Source organism: Schistocerca serialis, chromosome 9 (genome assembly GCF_023864345.2).
Source record: "Schistocerca serialis cubense isolate TAMUIC-IGC-003099 chromosome 9, iqSchSeri2.2, whole genome shotgun sequence".
NCBI classification, from domain to species: Eukaryota; Metazoa; Arthropoda; class Insecta; order Orthoptera; family Acrididae; genus Schistocerca; species Schistocerca serialis.
Window position 1 is genome coordinate 440,034,335 of NC_064646.1, and position 25,734 is coordinate 440,060,068.

Genomic DNA, 25,734 nt, shown 5'->3' on the forward strand with positions numbered 1-25,734 from the left:
AGGCGGAACTTTCGTTCGAACATTCAGGACACAATTGTAGATACTTCGAACATCAAATTCACGTGAAGTTGCATTACTCATGGTTCTAAGTTCATATCATATGTTGCCTGCCTCTGCCATTTCACTGGCAGAACATTAGCGTGGGACGTTTGCTGCATTTACTTCGTCCTCACTGACAATGGTTTATCAGCACTGTCCACAAAATATTAAAGAACACCTTTTAGTAAATGGACAAACAGGAAACGAAGTTAAGATAAATAGTTCCAAGATGTAAGGTTGCCGTATGACTATGGTACTTGCACCATAACCATTGAATCATCACTTGCCACCATGATGCAACAGCTACAAGTGTTAAACATATACACCAGAAAATAGCCTAAATCTCCAGTCTGCATACACATAGGTGCTAACAATAACTCTGGCGAATTAATGCTGAAGTTTTGAATCCAAGTATTTATTTTGTTTATAGATTTATTTATTCATTTATCTTTAAGCATTTGAAGCAATTGATGATGTCATGAGTAATGTAGAAGAGGTTTTATAAAGTATGATTGGCGTTTTAAGAGGCATACTTACATACACTATCGTTCTACACATAATTAAAGTACACTTAATGAAAGAACACATACGATAAAACAACATAGATGATACATAAAGATTTATCCACACAGATGATTGTGAAATATGGAACTAAATACTGATAAATTACTGAGTCTCACATAAAAAAAGAGTAGAGGGCAGACACGAAAACTTCCCAATGTGGCTGATAGTTAAATATGAACTGAACATTATTTAGTTACTTGCATATTCATTGTATACATAAAACAAGATTCCAGAGAGAACAAAAAAACCTAGAAAGAAAATACAAAAAAACTATATTGTGAGTTATTTAGCAAATCAGGTCTAGTTTTGAAGAAATTTCAAATTCTTTAAGAGTGTGAAAAGGTTTTTCTTTCAGCAATTTTTGAGAATTTTTTTTAAAGACATTAATAGAGACAAATTGTGCCTGCACAAGTAATGTGTTGAAAAGCTGTATTCCTGCATATTCATAACTGCTTTTTTAAGGTTGTAATTGTTAAGGTTTTATTTTATGTACAAAAGATAGCTGGCTATGAAAAGAAATGGAACTGTCATTATCTGTAATCCTTCTGAACAAGGTCTTGTTAGTTCTGGTATTCCCAGAGATGCTCCTCATGGCTTTCTTCTATCAAATCAAAATATTCCTGGTCCTTGAAGAGTTATTCCATAGAAGAATGCCATAGCTTAGATGACAATGAAAGAATACATAACAGGAATTAATCAGTAGTTTCTTAGAAACAGATGTGCATAATTATTTCAGTAGACAGATAATTCATGAAAGCTTTCGAAATATATAGTGTATGGTTCAAATGGTTCAAATGGCTCTGAGCACTATGGGACTTAACATCTGTGGTCATCAGTCCCCTAGAACTTAGAACTACTTAAACCTAATTAACCTAAGGACATCACACACATCCATGCCCGAGGCAGGATTCGAACCTGCGACCGTAGCAGTCGTGCGGTTCCGGACTGAGCGCCTGAACCGCTAGACCACCGCGGCCGGCTATATAGTGTATGTGACTCTTTCAACTTAATTTTGTACTTAGGTATATGCCAAGTTGTTCGGTAGAAGTGGACGCAGCACGAACAGTGGATAAACTGAAAGAGATATTTATTGCCTTTTCGTAGCTAATGGCTCACTCAATGCTTCAAACCACATATTGGATGATCCGAGGAAAACTTTACTTTGCTCCTTCAGTTTATTTATGTCCTTCCCAGAATTTATGAAAGCTTAATCATCAGCATAAACCAGAAACATTCATGGCATATTTATTTATAAATATTATAAACGGTAGTGGCGCACGCGTTGATCCTCGGGGAACACCTCTAGTAACATTCAGTGTGTGTTTGGGTTTATGGGCGCTCAACATCGAGGTCATCAGCGCTAGTAACATTCAGTAACTGTGGACTTTGACCATTGTAGCTTAGAGTTTGTTTCCTGATGCGGAGAGAAGATTTAATGAGGCAGAATTCCAGGTCTCTAATGCCGTGACACCACAGTTTCTCCAATAATATTCGGTGGTTTACAGGAACAAATGTCTTGCTCTACTCCACTAGTATGGCTTCAGCAATATAATGTGGATTCAGTAGAGAAACCAACAAATAGCTCTTTGTTTGTATCCCTTATTTTTACCTCCATGTTGAATCCATCAGGCGTGCGTATCATACTATGACGGCCCACAGGAACTATGTAAACAAAAATATACCTCTTTGTTCTGCAATGATGTTAAGCGTTAACTCTGGCGACAACGATTGACGTACAAGCCGTGTTGTTGCTGTTTTGAGTGTAGGGTTGCACGTAAACCGGATCGTTACGTAAATAAAACTAGGGAAAAGCCGTAATGTTGTTATGTAGTATGACATGTTGCAAGAATGCAATTTTCAGAAAAGTCGTGTCAGTTTTCGTATATTTTTATGCGTCCGGAGATTGTTTCCTACATTAACTCGCTCAAGTCATATGACCGCAGTTGAAAGATGACGGATATGGAAACAGAGTCTACTCCTTTACTTTTTAGGCCGCAACAGGGTGGACCTTTACCATGGGACCCCAGAAGAAGCCGAATTGCAGGCGTTGTCGTTTTGATAACTTTGACTCTTGAACGGCTGGCATTCTATGCGCTTGTAGCAAATTTATTTGTTTTCCTAAGTCTTGGCGGGTGGTCACCGCGTGCAGCGATGACAGCTGTGCTGATGCTTGTTGGTGTTGCGCATTTTTCAGCTGTTGGTGGCGGATGGTTGGCGGATGCTCTCATTGGGAGGTACTGGGCCTTAGTAACCGGGTTAGCGTTGTATACCTTAGGTTTTTGTTTGTTGGCAACCGCCGCAGCGGGTTTGCTGTGCGTAAGGGATCCAACTAAACCACACTGCCTGTACGAGATGTATGCAATATTAATTGCAATAGGCATTGCAGCCGGGACAGTTCGAGCAAATTTTCCCTCCTTTGGAGCTGAGCAGGTAAGTGATAATCAGATGTTGCTTTGGAGAGGAACTACAGAAAGAACTATATTACAAACTACCCTTGGATGTGTCTTGAAGTTTCTTATTCACTGTAATTTTGTGTATTGTTGTAGGTCAAGTATGGGGGAACAGATTCTTTGAGGAAGTTCTTTAACTGGTATTACTGGTGTGTCAATATTGGTAGCCTTTTGGGAGTTGGTGCACTGTCTTATGTGGCACTAGATATGACCCATGGATTTCTTCGTGCCTTCATCGGCACATCTGCCTGTCTTGCTCTAGCATTGGTGCTCTTTGCTTGCGGTAGACCGTATTATTTAGTGCATCGTCCTGCTGGGTCAGTGCTCAAGAATATTCTCTGCATACTGCGTGAGGCAATTGTTGGACGTTGTCACTTACGCACTACGAGTATTCAAAGGTGAGCAACCGTATGTCTGCATCCCTTAAGTCTTATCACAGATTAACGTAGTGAATATGGTAAACTAAGTAGAGAAGTCTGAAATATGTAAAAGAATCAAGAGATTGTAGACAGTAGGCTCTTGCTGTTATGAATGATATTAAAGATATGACGTGTGATTTTTTTCGAAGATTCATGTTCCTGCAGTAGCCTTTATGAACTGTTATTTGATGTGGTGGGCATATAGAGTCCCAATTATTTCCTTCATTAGATGCTGGAGCTATCGTCCCTATTTGCAGTGATTTCATAGCACATCATTCATTATAATGTGACAAGTAGTAGTATTTTATTTACAGTAGTACTAATCGTTTGTGGAGGCTTAGTATTCAGCCATATATTTTATAGTAAAAATGTTACAATGCAATAAGTTACGACCTCAGGTAGGCTTACTTGTAGTATCATTACCTTCTTTTCATTAAGCTGTTTCATTTTTATAGTTCTCCTGTTGTTGGGAGGCGATCACAGCGTAATCTTCCCTCGCCTTCATGGCTGGACTATGCCAAAATCCGATATGGTGGAACTCATCATGATTCTGCTGTAGAAGATGTCAAGAGACTAGGAGCTATCTTGTTACTTTTTGTTTGCCTTTCTCCATACTGGCTAGTATTTTTTCAGGTGAGCATTCACTGCACTGTTTATTTCAGTTGTATGAGTAAGCAAATCCACTTATTCTTTATGTAGTCTGATAGTTCTTTTATACCTGGATCAGAATAACAAACTGATTGACAGCTAGTTTTTTTATGGGACAGCAACCATATCAACAACCAATTGCATTATGAGTTTGGTCACCTCTGCACGGTTGTTATGTTACTCTCCTCCCTCAGTTGCTGTTTAGCAGTCAGCTGTGGATGACAGTCGTGGTCTGCAACATAATTATGATTTGTTATTGTTTCCCTGTCTGGTATGTACCTTTAATAGAATGTGTGGAGCTAACTGGCAAATTGCTTTGCAGCGCCTTAACATATAACATATAAACACACTCAGTATGGAACTGCACAGCTGCCACTACTGGAGCCACATTTTGCTACTGCATAACAGTAAACTGACAACATCCCACCTTCCATGCTCAGCTGTCCATCATTCATTATTCTGATCCAGGTATAGTGGTAATCATTAAGGAACACACATGTAATTTATGTACAGTGATGTAAATAACAGAGCATTTAATTGATTTTGCCATAAGCTAAATAACAGCCTGTTACATAATGTGGTTACAATTTTGATTCACACCAGCCCCATTCTCCCCGCTCCTTCTCAGATATCCTTGTCTGTCTTCCCCCTTTCCTCCAACGGCCAATGCTGCAGTGTGATGGGGTGCACAGTTTTCATAGAGGGGAGGGGTAGCACAGAAAACTCTCTCATAGGTTCATTTATTGTTACCAGAATGAAATTAATGTTAGTTTCTGTGTCGCACACAAGAACGCAAGATTTGTGAAGGGGAGGGGGGGGGGGCACTATGGAAAGTGTGTAGAAGTGTAGAAGGGGAATATATTGGAGTTCTATGTACAATCAGTGACTTTTTGCCCTGATGTCAGTGATGCATTGTAGCATAAGCTTGAAACACAGCAAAACTGTTACTGCTCTGCTGATGCTGACAAACCACAGAAATCGTTCATAGAATGGACAAGGCATACAAACCTTGCTTGGTGATTTTCAAGACAACATGCAAGCATGGTCTTTTGTTAGAGTCAAGTGTGGGATCTGGCCCATAGGTGGTAGGATAGGGTATCAGCATGTTGTGCTGTTGGCTGATATTGAATTGAACAGCTGTAATTAAGTTTGGGTTTTTCAGCATATCTCTCCCTCACATGGGTCAAGCAAACCATTGACCTCTTCTGCTGCCCTTCTTTGTATGTGTTCAGTATCCCTGTTAGCCCTGTTTAGTGATATGTAAGCAGTTTCCTTTGTAGATTGACAGTGTTTCCCCAATATTGTGCCAATGAACCCAAGTCTTACCACCTTCATTACCTACAGCTAAGTCCATGTGATTGTTCAATTTAATATCCCTACAGACCATTGCACCCAGGTACTTTTAAGAGTTGACTGATTCCATTTGTGGCTCATTGATATTGTAGTCATAGGGTGCTACAATTTTTTTGTTGTTTTGTTTTGTGAAGTATACACAATTTTACGTATATGTATGTGTAAGGCAGTCTTTGTACCACTTTGAAGTTTTATCAAGATCTGACTGAATATTTCTGCTGTTGTTTTCAGTCAGCAGTTCATTGTATAAGGGGCAATCAAATGAAAATGAGGCAGATGACAATAAAAGTATGTAAACTGTTCATTATTTTGAAAGTGATCACCGTTGCTGTTAATACATTTAGTCTACTGACAGACAAGTTAGTCAGTGCTGTCATGGAAAAATGTTTGCTTGTGCCTGCAGAGCCACCATTGCTCCCAGGTGTGCACCTCTTTGCGCAAAGTAAATCTACAAGAGGCAGATTGGAACTGTGTGGAGGTTGCGTAAGGGCTCCTCAGCAAAACTCGTGCAGCGTAGTCTTAACAACCTGCCAACAAAATGCCCACCCACACGCTGCCAAGGTTGATTAGACTACTCTGCAGAAGTTTCACTGGGAAGCCCTTATACATCCTTCATATAGCCCCAATGTCTTAATGTTCCAGCGTAAAGTCAAATGCTGGCACACCAGTCGGGAACATTAGAGCAGAGAGGGTCATGAAAGATCCAGCCAATTGCGTGCGCACTGAGCTCTCTCTAGGATGATAATGTGATGCCAGTGCCCTCTATGTGAAGAGAACATAAGCGCTGCACCTGACTGGCCGCCCAGTTCCACAGCAGCAAGTTCAAGAATAACATTGAGACTAGTCATTTCACTTCTACTATGTAGCATTGTCTGTACTGAAGGGATTTATTATTTTGTCCGTTGCCCTTCACTATGGACACATCTGTTTAGCATAAAGTTAAGTGTTGTAATCATTTCCTTTTGTAATGAAACTCTTTAATATGATTTGCTTGAATTGTTGTCTAGTGGTCCGAGAAGCAGGTTTCCTAGATACCCCATTTTTGACAACTAGGTAGAATACAACACTCCCCATGTGATTTCCATGTTATTGGAGTCTTGAAGAAAGAAATTCGTGTCCGTCAATATACTTTGGATTAAGGATATAAGCACAGTTCCACAAACATTTTTCCATGAAGTTATTGACCATCTTGTCCATTGTGGGATAAATGCATTAATGGCTATGACAATTACTCTTGAAATAATATACAATTTACTTCTTTCCAGCAGTCACATTTTCATTTGCCTGCTCCTTATAGATAACTTCACTATTTGAAAATAAAAAATCTGAAGTTACTATTAATATCGTTGGCAAGATCATTAATGTATGACATGAACAGCAAGGATCCCAACACATTTCCCTGGGGCACACATGAAGTTAATTCCACATCTATTGATGACTCTCCATCCAAAATAACACACAGCTTGTCACTGCCAATGAAACTTCAGTCTAGTCACAAATTTCATTTGATACCCTCAGACTTCAAGAAAAATATAATAATTCCAATCTCAAAGAAAATAGGTGTGAAAATTACCAAACTATCAGTTTAATAGGTCACGGATTCAAAATACTAACATTAATTCTTTACAGACGAATGGAAAAACTGGTAGAAGCCAACCTCGGGGAAGATCAGTTAGTATTCTGAAGAAATGTTGGAACATGTGAGGCAATACTGACCATACGAATTATCTTAGAAGAAAGATTAAGGAAACAAACCTACATTTCTAGCATTTCTAGACTTAGAGAAAGCTTCTGACAGTGTTGACTGGAATACTCTTTTTCAAATTCTAAAGGTTTTCAGGGGTAAAATACAGGGAGTGAAAGGCTATTTACAATTTGTACAGAAACCAGATATAAGAGTCCAGGGGCATGAAGGGGAAGCAGTGGTTGGGAAGGGAGTGAGACAGGGTTGTAGCCTATCCCTGATGTTATTCAATCTGTATATTGAGCAAGTGGTAAAGGAAACAAAAGAAAAATTTGGTGTAGGAATTAAAATCCATGGAGAAGAAATAAAAACTTTGTGGTTTGCCAATGACATTGTAATTCTGCTGGAGACAGCAAAAGACCTGCAAGAGCAGTTAAATGTCATGGACAGTGTCTTGAAAGGAGGATATAAGATGAACATCAATGAAAGCAAAACGAGGATAATGGAATGTAGTCGAATTAAATTGGGTGACGCTGAGTGAATTAGATTAGGAAATGAGACAGTTAAAATAGTAAAGGAGTTTTGCTATTTGGAAAGCAAAATGACTGATGATGGTCGAAGTAGAGAGGATATAAAATGTAGACTGGCAATGGCTAGGAAAGCGTTTCTGAAGAAGAGAAATTTGTTAACATTGAGTATAGATTTAAGTGTCAGGAAGTCTTTTCTTAAAGTATTTGTATGGAGTGTAGCCATGTATGGAAGTGAAACATGGACGATAAACAGTTTAGACAAGAAGAGAATAAAAGCTTTCGAAATGTGGTGCTACATAAGAATGCTGAGAATTAGATGGGTAGATCACATAACTAATGAGGAGGTACTGAACAGAATTGGGGAGAAGAGGAATTTGTGGCACAACTTGACTAGAAGAAGGGATTGGTTGGTAGGGCATGTTCTGAGGCATCAAAGGATCACCAGTTTAGTATTGGATGGCAGCGTGGAGAGTAAAAATCATAGAGGCAGACCAAGAGATGAATACGCTAAGCAGATTCAGAAGGATGGAGGTTGCAGTAGTTACTTGGAGATGAAGAAACTTGCTCAGCATAGAATAGCATGGTGAACTAGATCAAACCAGTCTCTGAACTGAAGACCACAGCAACAACCCCGTACAATCACACATTTGATAATAAATGTAGGTGTGGTAATGAGTTCAATGATTTCCAGAAGTCAGGAAATACTGCAGCTGTGTGACAATCTTCATCAAGTCTTTCATAACGTTATTTGAGAAAAGTGCAAGTGGAACTTCACATGGTTGATATTTTTGGAATCCACACTGTTTTGCATGGAAGAAGTCAATCTATTTTAGATACATCATTAGATTTGATTTGAGAATATGTTCTAAAATTTGTTGACAAATGGATTTCAAGGCTATTGGAGGGCACATATTTCCTGAAATTTTTCTCAATGGATAGAATATTCTATCATCTTTTGGGTGTGCATCTGACATGCTATTATTTCTTCTTTGGTTCATGCTAGGTGGTCTAGAGGTTCCTGCGTGATCATCACAGATTTTGCTGAAATTTTGTGTGAACAGTTGCGTATGTTTCCAGTAACATTGGTAAAGTTTCACAGTCACTAATTCAGTACTTCTGGAGATATAGTTATTTGTTTGACCCTGTAGCACAGCTGCCAACAGTGCGCCCATAAGTTTTCGGCAAGTTTGATACGTATATATCTCCAGCAATATTCTCTTGAAAGAAACAAAACTGGGCCATCTTGTGCAATGTTTTGCACTCTCATAAGTGAAATAATAATAAAAAAAAGCTATGAGGAATTTCAGTGTGGATTATTTGAAACAAAATCAGCAGGGAAAAATAGATGTTAAAGAAAAAAATATGAAGTTTAGCTTTCTATCTATATTTGGAAGTAAATGCGGGAGAAACCTGATATATTGGACATGTAAATTTACCAGTACAGGGTCTTAGAATACAAAATTTCATTCTCCTACTGCTTTCCAGTAGTTTACAAATTGAGGGCAAAGAAATGCTGGTTTTGGCCCACTTTTGCAAGAAAGTCTTCTGGACACTCTTCTAAACCATTTTCATTAGCAAGACTACGTTCCAAACCACTTAAAGCCTAGATTTGGTTTTGCAATGTAAGCATATAATGCCCTAAAAAACAGTGACAAGGTGGAGGTGTATTGAAAATGGGCCCATATTCTGCTGGCACTCAAATTAAATATGACATCTTTTAGTAATTTCCATAATTTTTTAGTACTTTATGGCAAAGGGAATATCAAAAGCTTTGATGACTAGGAAGTGAGATAAAGTTCGAATAACTTGAAACTCTTCATAAAGGGCATGTCTTTCAGGCTATTTTTCTGCTACAACTACAGAACCAAATTAGTTACAAACTTCCCAGTTTAACTGTGAATTACCACGGTAGTGGAGATCGTGGTAGTAAAACTGTTGCAGAACAGCTGCAACACATCATATAAATAGCCTTCAGGTTTTACACCATTGTCACATTGTGGAAATTTTGATGAATTTCATACCAGTCTTCATGACAGTTTTTGGAATGCTTTTGTGTTATAGAGAATTATTAGAACATATTTTCACTGTGTAATGCTATTGATGTGCTGGTTAAATTGCTGTTTAAGGTCTGGTGTATTGAGTGTTAACATTGTTTGAGGTTTGTGTGCAACGTTAGTGTACTGATGAAAAATTGTATTAATGTGTTGCTATAGTCCTTGGTGGCTTAACTGCTGCTGGTTCATTTTAAAGTGAGAAAACTAGAATTCCCATCACATTAGCGTCCACATTCGATAGCTGTGCAACAGCAGCTGTGGGTGGGTTTCTTTCCACACATTGCCAAGCCTGATAAGTTTCTTTACACAGGATCTATAAGTATCAGAGACCAAAGCTAGAAGAGGTCTTTTTAAGGTTCCTAAGCTTATCTTTTACATCAGTCCTCTTAATTGTTTTACAGGCTTCATTAATTTGCTGTAGAATATCATGAGGACAAATATATTGCTGGCCAGATGATGTCACTGATGGGATTATTTGCAAATAAATTTTGAAAAGCAGAACTAAAAAAACTACATTTTTGAAATATGATTATCTCAGATTATTAGAGCCACAAAAGAAGAGAAAACTATTTTTTCTATTGGATTCCTTATTCCTTTTCATTTTCTATAAAAGGAATTTTGTACAGCTGAGTGGTGTAGAGATGTCTAAAAAACAAAATTGCCAACTTATTTGCAGTTTTTCTGACTCAAGCTCATTTTCTAGTCATCAGAACTTTTGATACTATCTTCCACAAACAGTACTAAACAATCGTAGTACATGATAAAAAGAGTCAGATTTAATTTGAGTATATGGCCCCAGTTTCAATGCACCTCCACCTATATTACGATACACTCACACTGCAAAACCAAATCCTGATTTTAGATACTTTAGAACTTGGGCTTTCTAATGAAAATGTTTAAAAGAGTTTGCAGAAGACTCTTTTTTCATAAAAGTGGGCATTTTTATAAACATCGTCAGGTTTGTCCTCAGTTTGCAAACCACTGTAAAGCAGTAAGGGAATGAAATTTTAAATTCTAAGATCTTGTATTAGTAAGTTGTTATGTGCAAAGTTTCAGGTTTATTCTGAAATTACTTCTGGAGATACAGAAAGCTAAACTTCACATTTTTTCAAGTACCTATTTTTTCTGTCAACTTTGCTTCAATTTATCAATATGAAAATTGCTCAGAAAATCTTTTTTTAATGTTTTGCTCACGAGAGTGCAAAAAGCCGTGCATGATGGCATTGTTTTGTTTCTTCCAAGAAAATATTTCTGGAGATATTATGTCTCGAAGTTACCGAAAGATTATGGCTGTAATGGTGGTAGCTGTGCTGTATGGCCAAACAAATTACTTATCTCCAGTAGTATTGAATTAGTGATATTGAAAGTTTACTAATGTTTATTGGGAACATGTGTGGATGTTCACACAAAATTTCAGCAGAATCGGTGAAAGGCAGGTGAGAACTTTTTCTGAAGTAAAAAAAAATTGACATGGAAAGGCCCTCTTCTGATGTTTCAACTTTTCAGCTGATATTCAGCTGATATTCAAGGTGAGTTGATGACACAATTAAAATCACTTGACCCAAGACTGTGGAGTAAATATATGTTTGCTTCTCTTACATTTGCAGCAATGTTAGAATTAACCTCCTGTAATACTCCTTGATTTCCCTTTGTAAAGGGACATTTGAAAAGGGAGTTCAGCATTTGTCCTTTTGGTTTGTTACCCTCAATTTATATTCTGGTGTCATCCATGAGTTTCTGGACACGAACTTTGGTGCCATTACCAGCCTTTGGTATGACCAAAATTTCTTGTGTTTCTGTGAGAGATCTTTCAGCGATATTCTACCATTGGCATGTACCAACATGTCTTGCACCTCATGGGTCCAGGCAACCTTTTCATTTTTATATGGTGTCTTGTGGCAATTTTCCCATTCTTGTAGGGGAACTCTGTGCATTGTGACATTGTGAAGAGAGGTGCGTGCATCGAGCAGTTGCTTCTGTATCACAAAGTGCTGTGCTGGCAGGGGGGAGGGGTTGTCTGTATGGCATGCCTGCTCACTGATTGTTGTTGGCCAGCGTTGAAGTGGTGAGTGATTTACTGCACTTTGCCTGGTATATATGTTGTTGCGATCCTCAATAGTTGACAGTGACCACTGCCATTTGCACAAGTGTTACCCGCGAGATATTAGTCTGGTGGTGGTGATTCCCCCTGGTTACAGATACACCCTTGACATGGTGGCACATGAAAAGACCAGTACCTGGATGATTTTGGAAATGGAATGTTTCATGCATCTCACACCTACAACATTTGTTATAGTTGTGTTGTTGTGGTCTTCAGTCCTGAGACTGGTTTGATGCAGCTCTCCATGCTACTCTATCCTGTGCAAGCTTCTTCATCTCCCAGTACTTACTGCAAACTACATCCTTCTGAATCTGCTTAGTGTATCCATCTCTTGGTCTAAGATTTTTACCCTCCATGCTGCCCTCCAGTGCTAAATTTGTGGTCCATTGATGCCTCAGAACATGTCCTACCAACCGGTCCCTTTTTCTTGTCAAGTTGTGCCACAAACTCCTCTTCTCTTCAATTCTATTCAATACCTCCTCATTAGTTATGTGATCTATCCATCTAATCTTCAGCATTCTTATGTAGCACCACATTTCGAAAGCTTCTATTCTCTTCTTGTCCAAACTGTTTATCATCCATGTTTCACTTCCATACATGGCTACACTCCATACAAATACTTTCAGAAACGACTTCCCGACACTTAAATCTATACTCGATGTTAACAAATTTCTCTTCTTCAGAAACACTTTCCTTGCCATTGCCAGTCTACATTTTATATCCTCTCTACTTCGACCATCATCAGTTATTTTGCTCCCCAAATAGAAAAACTCCTTTACTACTTTAAGTGTCTCATTTCCTAATCTAATACCCTCAGCATCACCCGACTTAATTCAACTACATTCCATTATCCTCGTTTTGCTTTTGTTGATGTTCATCTTATATCCTCCTTTCAAGACACTGTCCATTCCATTCAACTGCTCTTCCAAGTCCTTTGCTGTCTCTGACTGAATTACAATGTCATTGGTGAACCTCAAAGTTTTTATTTCTTCTCCATGGATTTTAATACCTACTCCGAATTTTTCTTTTGTTTCCTTTACTGCTTGCTCAATATACAGATTGAATAACATCGGGGAGAGGCTACAACCCTGTCTCACTCCCTTCCCAACCGCTGCTTCCCTTTCATGCCCGTGGACTCTTATAACTGCCATCTGGTTTCTGTACAAATTATAAATAGCCTTTCGCTCCCTGTATTTTACCCCTGCCACCATTAAAATTTGAAAGAGAGTATTCCAGTCAACATTGTCAGAAGCTTTCTCTAAGTCTACAAATGCTACAAACGTAGGTTTGCCTTTCCTTAATCTATTTTCTAAGATAAGTTGTAGGGTCAGTATTGCCTCACGTGTTCCAACATTTCTATGGAATCCAAACTGATTTTCGCCGAGGTCGGCTTCTATCAGTTTTTCCATTCGTCTGTAAAGAATTCACACTAGTATTTTGCGGCTGTGACTTATTAAACTGATAGTTCGGTAATTTTCACATCTGTCAACACCTGCTTTCTTTGGGATTGGAATTATTATTTTCTTCTTGAAGTCTGGGGGTATTTCGTCTGTCTCATACATCGTGCTCACCAGATGGTAGAGTTTTGTCAGGACTGGCTCTCCCAAGACCGTCAGTATTTTCAATGGAATATTGTCTACTCCCGTGGCCTTGTTTCGACTCAGGTCTTTCAGTGCTCTGTCAAACTCTTCACGCAGTATCGTATCTCCAATTTCATCTTCATCTACATCCTCTTCCATTTCCATAAAATTGTCCTCAAGTACATCGCCCTTGTATAGACCCTCTGTATACTCCTTCCACCTTTCTGCTTTCCCTTCTTTGCTTAGAACTGGGTTTCCATCTGAACTCTTGATATTCATACAAGTGGCTCTTTTTTCTCCAAAGGGCTGTGCCCTGTAGGCAGTATCTATCTTACCCCTAGTGAGATAAGCCTTTACATCCTTACATTTGTCCTCTAGCCATCCCTGCTTAGCCATTTTGCACTTCCTGTTGACCGCATTTTTGAGACGTTTGTATTCCTTTTTGCCTGTTTCATTTACTGCATTTTTATGTTTTCTCCTTTCATCAATTAAATTCAGTATTTCTTCTGTTACCCAAGGATTTCTACTAGCCCTCGTCTTTTTACCTACTTGATCTTCTGCTGCCTTCACTACTTCATCCCTCAGAGCTACCCATTCTTCTTCTACTGTATTTCTTTCCCCCATTCCTGTGAATTGTTCCCCTTTGCTCTCTCTGAGACTCTCTACGACCTCTGGTTTAGTCAGTTTATCCAGGTCCCATCTCGTTAAATTCCCACCTTTTTGCAGTTTCTTCACTTTTAATCTACAGTTCATAACCAATAGATTGTGGTCAGAGTCCACATCTGCCCCTGGAAATGTCTTACAATTTAAAATCTGGTTCCTAAATCTCTGTCTCACCATTATATAATCTATCTGAAACCTTTTAGTATCTCCAGGATTCTTCCATGTATACAACCTTTTTTTATGATTCTTGAACCAAGTGTTAGCTATGATTAAGTTATGCTCTGTGCAATATTCTACCAGACGGCTTCCTCTTTCATTTCTTATCCCCAATCCATATTCACCTACTATGTTTCCTTCTCTCCCTTTTCCTACTCTCGAATTCCAGTCAACCATGACTATTAAATTTTCGTCTCCCTTCACTACCTGAATAATTTCTTTTATCTCATCATCCATTTCATCAATTTCTTCATCATCTGCAGAGCTAGTTGGCATATAAACTTGTGCTACTGTAGTAGGTAGGTATGGGTTTCGTGTCTATCTTGGCCACAATAATGTGTTCACTCAGCTGTTTGTAGTAGCTTACCCACACTCCTATTTATTTATTCATTATTAAACCTACTCCTGCATTACCCCCATATGATTTTGTATTTATAACCCTGTATTCAGTTGACCAAAAGTCTTGTTCCTCCTGCCACTGAACTTCACTAATTCCCACTATATCTAACTTTAACCTATCCTTTTCCCTTTTTAAATTTTCTAACCTACCTGCCCGATTAAGGGATCTGACATTCCACACTCTGATCCGTAGAACGCCAGTTTTCTTTCTCCTGATAACGACGTCCTCTTGAGTAGTCCCCACCTGGAGATCTGAATGGGGGACTATTTTACCTCTGGAATACTTTACCCAAGAGGACGCCATCATCCTTTAACCATACAGTAGAGCTGCATTCCCTCAGGAAAAATTACGGCTGTAGTTTCCCCTTGCTTTCAGCCGTTTGCAGTACCAGCACAGTAAGGCCATTTTGGTTAGTGTTACAGGGCAAGATCAGTCAATCATCCAGACTGTTGCCCCTGCAACTACTGAAAAGGCTGCTGCCCCTCTTCAGGAACCACACGTTTGTCTGGCCTCTCAACAGATACCCCGCCGTTGTGGTTGCACCTACGGTACGGATATCTGTATCGCTGAGGCACGCGAGCCCCCCCACCAACAGCAAGATCCATGGTTCATGGGAGGGGGACCTACAACGCAACCACATCCAAAAAACACTGAATTGTCCATTACAGGGTCTGGTGGTAACCCAGTCATGTGATAGGCCAAATTATTCTGTATGGCAACATGAATACTATTTCTCCAACCTAATGGTGATCACTAATTCAGTTGCTCATAAGTGCGGATATAAGCAGTTTGAGGAACAGAGGAAAATATGGATCTTGATGATGGCGATAGAGGGGGAGGAAGGGAGCAAGAAATGGGACTGAAATCAGAGACATATGACTAGAAAGTGGACAGAGAGAAATTAAATACTAGGACTGGTAGGAATTGAAACTGGGATGGTGATGGAACTCAAATATACTTTTGGAGTGACAATGATCAGTTGTACAGCTCAGAGAAATGATGTTGGCCTGGGAGAAGGTGTGCTTGTATTAACACGATTCACGTTGTCTGTCGCACTTCACATAGTGTAGACCGGGAACTGTCTGCTAGGCATGCCCGATGTAAAACTGACTGGGCACGGCCCGTGCTGCCTGAGTTGTTGTTCCACTGGCAGAGGGCGCAGCCGAATTCTCGCGTGCCCTCTTTTGGACAGGACTTTAATTGCGGCAACTACCGTCCGTGACATGCCGTGCTGATGTGCGCCTCCCGCGATCTTTCTGGTGGCTACTGCACTCCTCCTCCTTCGGGGGGCGAAGCCACTGTGATCCACTGCGTCGGAAGGTGGAGCGTCATGCAGTAGCGATGACCTCCACATCTATTGGAATGCTGGAGTCGGGGGGATCTGCCAACCCTCGAGCCGGAACCTTCGAATACAGTTGGAAGTGACCCACATGAAGAGGCCCCCGACGTCCCACCAACGGAGTCCGGGACATAACGGGCGACAAGCTGTCGAACTCCTGATCCCGTTCCACCTTGGGAGGGGCAAGACCCAGTGACAGGGACGATGGGGAAGGCACGACCACAGGTGAACCAGCCTCCTGAGAAACCGGGCCTGCGAGGGGGGGGGGCAGCTTTTGCCGGGGCATCTCTAATGACGGCGATGCCGGTGCTGGAGCTCCTGGAGGCCGCCAAGGCTGAGAACCATCGCAGTGTGGCAGAGTCACAGGTGGGAAGGGCAGTAGCGTCCCCTGAGAAAACAACTCGAGTGCCGGCAGTGGGGAAGCCGGTGCCTGAGGGGTGGGAGGCTGGCTGCCCAAACGTGGACGTAGCTGATTTTGGTGATGACGTACCTTCCAGTTCCTCGCCTGCAAGGTATAGAGCCGGTGGCCATTGTGGCACAGGACCACCACCGGTATCCAACGTGGATTGCGACCAAACCCACGTGCCCAGACTGACATACTCGGAGGAAAGCTGGGTACCCCGTTTTGCGAAGACTGGCGAGGACCAGGCCAGAGGAGGTGCAGCAGAGTCCTTGGTTGGCGCCCGTGGAGGAGCTCTGCGGGGCTACGTTCTCCCATCGGTGTGGTCCAGTATGCCGTCAAGAAAAACGTCAACGCCTCATCTGCGTCTTAAATGAGCGCACCATGCGCTCGACTTCCCCATTCGATTGTGGATGAAAGGGGGGAGAGCAAAGGTGCCAAATACCGAAGCGCCTACAAAATTCATGGAAGGTCTGCGAAATAAACTGAGGTCCATTGTCCGATACCAGGGTGACTGGCAGATCTTCCACAGAAAAGATTTTTGCGAGTGCTTGGATTGCAACTTCTGAAGTGGTTGAGGACCAACGAACCATATATGGGAATCGGGAATAAGCATCAATGACAGTGAGCCAAAAGCCATTGAGAAACGGGCCCGCAAAATCTATTTGAACACGTTCCCATGCCTGAGTTGCAGGCGGCCATGAAGAGAACGCTGACCTGGGAGATGCCTGTTGGCTCGCACACTGGGAACAGGCGGCCACCAAGTGCTCAATTTCTCTGTCAATACCCGGCCAGTACACATATCTGCGAGCCAAGGTTTTAGTACGGGAATCACCCCAGTGCCCCTCATGTAATAACGTGAGGACCTCCATTCGCAAACTTGCAGGAACAACCACACGAGGAACTCCTTCCAAGACTGGGAGGTGGTCTCATAGAACAAAATAATTACAAAGAGGGTCCGAGGCCCAGCCTGGAAGTTGGGACGACCACCCCTGCTGAACGAGGCGAACTACTGGCCAGAGAGCTGGATCAGCTGCCGTTTCCCTGGCGACTCTAGAACTAGTGATCGGGAAGCCATCAACCGCTTGGCAGGACGCCACATCCAAATCAAAACACATAATCTCCTCCCGATCGAACTTAGGATCTGGGCCCACCGGAAGACGAGAAAGAGCGTTGGCATTGGCATGCTTTCCGGTAGGGCGAAAATTAATGTCATAATGGTACTTAGAGAGGAACAAGGCCCAGCGCTGCAGTCTGTGGGCCGCCCTATCCGGAATCTGAGAGTCGGGGCCAAATAACGATATTAATGGCTTATGGTCAGTGATTAACTGAAACTTCATGCCATACAAGAAAGGGTGAAACTTGGTAACAGTGTAGACAATGGCCAAAGCCTCTTTTTTCCACCTTGGAGTAATGGGCCTGTGCAGGACTAAGAGTTTTAGGTGCAAACGCCAGTGGGTGCTCGGAGCCATCCCAGTTGCGATGGGCCAGGACCGCCCCCACCCCATACTGCGAAGCATCTGTAGCCAGGACCAACAGCTTATTGGAGTCAAAAGTAGACAAACAAGGTGCTGACGTGAGGAGGCCCTTCAATGAGGTGAACACTCACTCGAATGTAGGCGACCAATCAAAAGGAACACCCTTGCGCAGAAGGCAGTACAGGGGGCGGGCTATGGTGGAAGCCCTGGGAATGAACCGGTGGTAATAGGCAATCTTGCCTAAAAAAGCTTGTAACTCCTTCAGCGAAGCGGGCCGCGGAAGGTCGACGATACCTTGGACCACTAGGTGGCTGGACGCCGTGGCGAGAGATGGTGTAGCCCACATACTCAATGGACGGTTGGAAGAAGTTCAACTTATGTAGGTTGCAACGCAGGCCCACGGACCTGAATTTGAGAAAGAGGGTTCGAAGGTTGTGCAAGTGTTCCTTCATGCTGTGGCCTGTGGCAATTATGTCGTCCAGGTAATTAATACAATGAGGGATTGTCGACGTGACGTGCTCAAGATAATGCTGAAATATCGCCGGGGCACTGGATATTCCAAACGCCAACCGCTGGTATTGGTAAAGGCCAAATGGGGTGTTGACGACTGCCAGCCGTTTGGAGTCCTCATCAAGTGGTATCTGATGATAAGCCTCTGAAAGATCGATTTTCGAAAAATATTGGCCTCCCGCCGTGTCGGAGAACAATTCATCAGAATGAGGCAAGGGGTAGGTGTCCACCACCAATTGGGAATTAATGGTGGCCTTGAAATCGCCACAAAGACGTAATTTCCCCGAGGGTTTCCTGACAATAACGAGGGGCGAAGCCCACTCACTAGAAGAAATGGGAAGAACGACCTCAAGGGCTGTCAGCCGGTCTAGCTCTGCTTTTACCTGAGGGCGGAGAGCCAAGGGGATCTGCCTCGTGCATAGAAAATGCGGGCGAGCTGATGCCTTCAATGTTAAGTGAGCTTCAAAGTCTGAAACACGCCCCAGGCCCTCCTCAAATATATCCTTAAAGTCAGAGGTCAAAGATTCCAATGACTGATAGGGAATGTCTTCGGGGACCAACTGTATGGTGTCTGCGATAGAAAAACTGAAAGCTTGAAATGCATCCAATCCAAAAAGATTAGCGGAGCTCGCATCACTGACAACAATGAAAGTGAGAGGCCGAGTGACTGATTTGTAAGTAACGTCGGTAGTGAATTGACCCAGTAGGGGAATGAACTGTTCACCATAACCGCAGAGGTACCGGTAAACTGGCGCCAACGGGGGCGACCCAAGGTTGGAGTAAGTTTGTGCATTCAACAAGAAAACTCTCGCGCCCGTATCTACTTGCAGTTGTAATCGGCGCAGCCGAACCGACACCTCGATAAAGAGAGTGTGTGCCGATGCGTCGGGAGCCTGGCCCGATGAAACTTCCTGAATGTCAACATCCGTGTCCTCTGTACCTGCTTCCTTCGATTCTTTTGAGGCTGAGCGGCAAACTTTACCAATGTGTTCTTTTTTATTAAATTTGCGACAAATGGCCCAACGCTGGGGGCACTCTGACCGATCATGATGTATATAGCACGACGCACAGGACGGTAACAGGGGCCGGCGGCTGGAACTCTGCTTATGCACCATGCGGGAGCGGCCATAACGGCCGGATTGTACCGCTCGCACGTCATCCACCCCGGACGCAGTGGTCATGGCCGTGCCATCCTGAACCGCTGCGACGTCGCACCACACTTCCAACTGTTGACCTGCGGCGTGAGAGACTTCCTCAAGGGAAGGGTCTTCCAACTGCAGGGCCCATTGCCGGACCCTCCCTATCAGGGGCTGAACGAACAATGACGTCTCGCACCATAATGTGGGCATACGACTCTCGCGACTGCTCTGTGACAAAATAACACTTGCGACTAAGACCGTGCAGGGTAGTGGCTCACGCCCAGTAAGACTGATGGGGCTGTTTCTTGCATTGATAGAACTTACCCTAGCCGCCACAACATGCGTGCGGCGGCGATAATATGAAGACAGCAATGAACACAATGCATCGAAAGACAAGGACGAGGGTTCCTGCAATGGCGCTAGCTGCCACAAAACTTGATACAGCAAGGGAGATATCCAAGACAAGAAAAGAGCACGACGTACCTCCGCATCGGCAACATGAAATGCCTGGAAATGCTGCCGAAGGCGATGTTCATATGCGTCCCAATCCTCCACCGTCTCGTCATACAGCGGAAAGGGAGGAGGGAATGGCGCTGGAGCAGACTGTGTGGAGAGCAACGCCTGAAGTGCTTGTTCCGCGGTTGCCATGAACTCCGCTGCTCAACCAAAACCCGCACTAAATCCTCCGTGCCATGGATAAGCTGCGAAACCGGAACGATGACACAACACGCGAAAGAACGACCCTACTCATCGCCAATTGTGTATTAACACGATTCATCTTGTCCGTCACACTTCACATAGTGTAGACCAGGAACTGTCTGCTAGGCATGCTCGATGTAAAACTGACTGGGCACGGCCTGTGCTGCCTGAGTTGTTGTTGTTCCGCCGGCAGAGGGCGCGGCCGAATTCTCGCGTGCCCTCTGGTGGACAGGACTTTACTTGTGGCAACTACTGTCCGTGACACGCCGTGCTGATGTGCGCCTCCTGCGATCTTCCTGGTGGCTACTGCAGTGCTCATCAAAATTTTATGTCCTACAGTGTAACTTTGTCTATTATTAGCCATGTTCAGATTTGAAGTAGTCATCCTTATCCCTCCCAAGAAGCAGTTCCACCTCCTTGTGAGCCCATTTGAGTATCCTAATTTATTTAAAGGTTGTTCAGCGAGACAGCAACCTGTCGGAAATACTTTCAAAAAGCTTTATTTCACTGTCGTGGCCAGTCTGTTTCAACAGTTGCATATTGAATAACAAGTACAGAGTTAAACAATACCAGGGTGGAAAAAATAATCCTATTTTACCATTATGCCACTTATCTTCCCAACCATTGTACACAAGACCTATTCCACACACATCGTCAACATAACCAATCCCACTGCTAGGAGTGGCACATTCTGTTGTCTGAAGGCATGTCCATCTATGTCAATAGATATATCATGTATATCAACTTTGCTTCAACCACTGGAAAATGTTTCTTTGTGCACAAGATCACAAAACAGCTGCCATTGCCAAACTTCTGCAAGGGGCAAAATCGTCACTGCCCATTTAGACATGTCACTCATCATAGTGTAGTGCATTTAGTGACTGTCTCACAAACCATACTGTCATCTTCTCCTTTACCTCTTCAAATCAGTTATGGTTATAATCCTTTGTGTTACGCCTCACTAACTTGCTTTGATCTTCCACTATCGCCTTCAGTTTCACGACCTTCACATGGAACTTTAAAATAGTTCCTTTGAGTACACTGATGGCTATCGGACTGACTGTGGTGTTGGGTGTGCCTTCGTCATTGGCACTGACATTTTTCGGTATCAGCTTCCGCAACACTGCTCAGTATTTACAGCAGATCACTTCGCCCTGTATCAGGACATGTGGTAAATCTGGCAACACAGACTTTTCAATTGCATCATCTGCTCACTCTCTTAGTGCCCTTAAAAGTTTCGCTGTGCTGTACACTGTCCATCCCTTAGTGCAACGGGTCGAGGAAAGCTGTCACTTGCTCACTCTTGATGGAGCCTCTGTTGTTTTTTGTGGGTTCCTGGTCACATTAGCCTGGCAGGAAACGAGGCTGCTGACGCTGCTGCCTAGGCTGCAGTCCTTTTACCTCAGTCCACTAGTTCTTATGTGCCCTCCAATGATCTCTGTGTTGCTGTCTGTCAGCAGGTGGTGTTACTTTAGCATCACCGCTGGTCCTCCCTTCATGGCAACAAGCGCTGGGTTGTGAAGCATCTTCCAGTGACTTGGATGACCTCCTCTTGGCCCTCTTGCCGTGAAGAGATCATTTTAATTAGGTTGCATATTGGGCACTGTCTTTTTAGCCATTGCCATTTGTTAAGTGGTGCTCCCCCACCACTTTGTGCACATTGCACTCAACTTTCGATGGGCCGCCATTTCCTGATGGACTGCCCCCCCCCCCCCCCTTTTTTTTTTTTAACTGCTTTTGTTCTCGTTTGTGTTTGCCATCTGAGTTATTGGCCATTTTAGCAAATGACATGCGGGCTGTTGACTATGTTTAACTTTTTATCCATCGTAGCACTATGGGTGAAGGACATTTAATTTTTATTTCTGGATCTCTATTTCTCTATGACATATTTTATAGACTGTTCTCCCTGTCCCTGTTTTTAGCTGTCTTCTCTTCCATCAATTGGGATTGATATGTAGTCATGTTTAACTCCTCTCTTTGTCTTTGTGTTCCACAGTTTTGACATGGGTACCCCTCTACGGTGTTGCCAACCCACAAAAAAAAATCACATTAGGATCAAGTACACTTATTTATTAAACATGCCTCGTAATATGGTACTGAAGGCATTGACAGACAAGGGTTTCATTATTGAGGCAATACTCAAACGGGAAATATGCAGCGCATGTGGTTAACCTGTAGTGAGATGTTTGCCATTGTGTGTGGATGGCAAACTTGGTGTATATAAAGTACACCAGTGGAAAGAAGCAATCAAAACCTTCACTGTGTGTTAACAATGGCAATGTTATTGACGGCAGCATCAGTAAAACTGAGTTACTAAAAGTGTGGCTCTCTGAGATCCCTTCACAAAAGAAGACAAAGTAAATACTTCAGAATTTGAATCAAGAATAACTGCTAACATGAATAACTTAGAAATACATATTCTTGGTGTAGTACAGCAGCTTAAAACATGTAAGGAAGACAAGGCTTCTGGTCTAGATTGTACACCAGTCGGGTTCCTTTCAGGGTATGCTCATAGACTAGCTCTGTACTTAGCAGTTGTATATAATTGCCCGCTCATAGAAGGATCTGTACCCAAAGACTGGAAAGTTGCACAAGTCACACCAATACCCAAGAAAGGAAATAGCAGTAATCCACTGAATTACAGACCCATATCACTAACATCAATTTGCAGTAGTGTTTTGGAACTTATACTGTACTTGAATATTATCAATCACCTCGAAGAAAACAATTTACTGACAAATAGCCAATGTGGATTCAGAAAATTTCATTCTTGTGAAACAATTAACTCTTTATTCTCATGAAGTAACGAGTTATATTGACAGGGGTTGTCAAATTGATTCCATATTTTTAAATTTACAGAAGGCTTTTGACACTGTTCCTCACATCGACATCTAATTAAATTGCGTGCATATGGAGCATCATCTCAGTTGTATGACTGGATTAGTGATTTCCTGCCAGAAAGGTCACAGTTCATAATAAGTGACAGAAAATCAATTGAAACAGAAGTAATATCTGGTGTTCCCCAAGGAAATGTCATAGGCCCTCTGCTGTTCCTGATCTACATAAACGATTTAGGAGACATTCTGAGCAGTCTTCTTAATTGTTTGCAGATGATGCTATCATTTACCAACATGTAAAGTCATCAGATGACACAAACAAGCTCCAGAATTATTTAGACAAGTTTTGTGCATGGTACAAAAAATTACAATTGACTCTAAACCATGAAAAGTGTGAAATAATCCACATCAACGCTAGAAAGAATCCACTAAATTTCAGTTACATGATAAATCGCACAAATCTAAAGGCCGTTAACTCAACTGAATACTTAGGGATAACAATTAAGAATAACTTGAATTGGAATGATCACATAGATAATGCTGTGGGTAGAGCAAACCAAAGACTGTGATTTATTGGCAGAACACTTAGAAAATGTAACAGGTCTACGAAAGAACTGATTACACTATGCCTGTCCATCCTCTTCTGGAGTATCGCTGTGTCGTGTGGGACCCGTGTCAGAAAGGGTTGAGGGAGTACATTGAGAAAGTTCAAAGAAGGCATCTCATTTTGTATTATCACAAAATAGAGGAGAAAGTACCATGGATATGATAAACAAATTGGGGTGGCACTCATCAAGACATAGGCACTTTTCACTGCATCAGCACCTGCTCATGAAATTTCAATCATCTATTGTTTCCTCAGAGTGTGAAAATATTTTGTCGGTGCCCATGTGCGTGGGTCTCCCCACGCACGTGGGCACCGACAAAAGATTTCAATATTATTATCATCAATAATATTATCATCAAAATAAAATAAGAGAAATGAGAACTTACATGGAAAAATTTAAGAGTTCATTTTTCCTGTGTGCTGTTTGATAGTGGAACAGTAGAGAAGTTGCTTAAAGGTGGTTCGATGAACCCTTTGCCAGTCACTTAGTGGTGAATTGTAGAGTAATTATGTAAATGTAGATGTTCCATGCTCAACGTGTTTGATTCAATGCAGGCCAATGTTCTATAAACTTTCTGCTGCAGTTGCATTACCCTGCATACTGGCTTCAATTTGATGGTTTGATAAAGCACATTTGTAACAATCAGTTCACTGTTTCACTTTTTGATATTAGTGAGGCCATCTTGTGTGATCTCGTACAGATAACATAATGCCCTGCCTGCTGGCTTGCAAGATAGAAGTCCAGATACAAATTGATCTGAGAACCGGAAGGTAAAGTGGCCACTGAGTCTAATTTTTTGGGGAATTTTACTTACTTGTTGATCGGTTTGTTACCTAGCTCTGCCTCGGAAAAACTATAGATAATTGCAGTACAAAAATGCTCACAATGCAGAAAAATAAATAGTACACATGGTCACACCCTGAAAGCAACTGGCAGTTGCAACAGTTTGTGGTGTATTAGCATAAAATAAAATAGACTGGTGAATAAAGTAATAGTGGTTGCCATTATAGAATGTGGTGTGGTAGGACAAACACTACAGCAGAATGGTCTATGGCTACAGATTTACATTACATAATGACACTTTCAAGGGGCGTGCCTAATCGTGTGCAAGTGCAGTCATTTTGAAATTGTAATAATTTGTCTCATATTCTATCACATGATTTTCACAACTTGTATCCTGCAATTTGCAGAATAAGTGATGTATTGTCTTCTGTAGAAGTGATATATGAAGGGCTTATTTCAATAGTAGTACAAGTCCATTTTTGTTCGTTGTGAGATACAGAGTCCTAAAGTTAAATGAGTACTGAAAAATCTGCAGTTGAGATACCAGAAATATTCAAGGATATGGCTTCTTGCTAGAGATGAACCTTTCTTTCTGTTTGGATCATTAATTTAGAAGCATTATAGGAAGAAAAGTGGAGGTAATGGACTTGTACCACTATTGAAATAAGCCCTTCATATGTTCTTCTACATACTACAAAAAATCTTTCTGATACATCTGGGGCGTTATTTACTCAAAAGGTCACATTGTCTTGAATGTAATCAATAAGCTACTGTGGTCATTTTCTGTTATGCTATCAATAATTTTGGTATGTTTTCAATTCTTTCACAGATTGAAACGGGTTTCCAGGAACAGGGGGTACACTTAAAGATTGGATTTGGTGAGAATTCGCATGTTTTCAATGTAAGTATTTATTTTGTATTGCAAATGAAGTGAAAATGATAAGTATTATACCTGCTAATGTGAAACACACTCTTTACTACAGAAAATATGGATATGGCGTAATCTCTTGATAGTTTGCAATTCCAGACTGCCTTGGGTCATTGAAAAATGTGAAGTCATGACAGAATAGTCCAGCATCAACAAGCAAAACCACAAGTAAATTGTAGAACGGTAATCCAAAATACAGTCCAGTTGAAATCCAGTAAACAGCCAGCCTACTAAAGTGCCTTGGAAGCGAGGTACAGATTTAAGCCCAGCAAGGGTTGAAGTGTCCTGTAGCTGCCTGGCAGCTATGATTTA

At 41.8% G+C, this 25,734-nt stretch overlaps 1 protein-coding gene across 1 annotated transcript in view; it reads left to right on the top strand.

Annotated features, from left to right (window-relative positions):
* Positions 1-2,233: 2,233 nt before the first annotated feature.
* LOC126418807 (solute carrier family 15 member 4-like) overlaps positions 2,234-25,734 on the top strand; it is a 65,370-nt gene continuing 41,869 nt past the window's right edge. The window contains exons 1-4 of the mRNA XM_050085744.1: positions 2,234-3,033; positions 3,150-3,451; positions 3,928-4,105; positions 25,324-25,395. Coding sequence (XP_049941701.1) covers positions 2,554-3,033; positions 3,150-3,451; positions 3,928-4,105; positions 25,324-25,395 — 1,032 coding nt within the window. The 5' untranslated portion in view covers positions 2,234-2,553. The remainder of the gene's footprint in view (positions 3,034-3,149; positions 3,452-3,927; positions 4,106-25,323; positions 25,396-25,734) is intronic.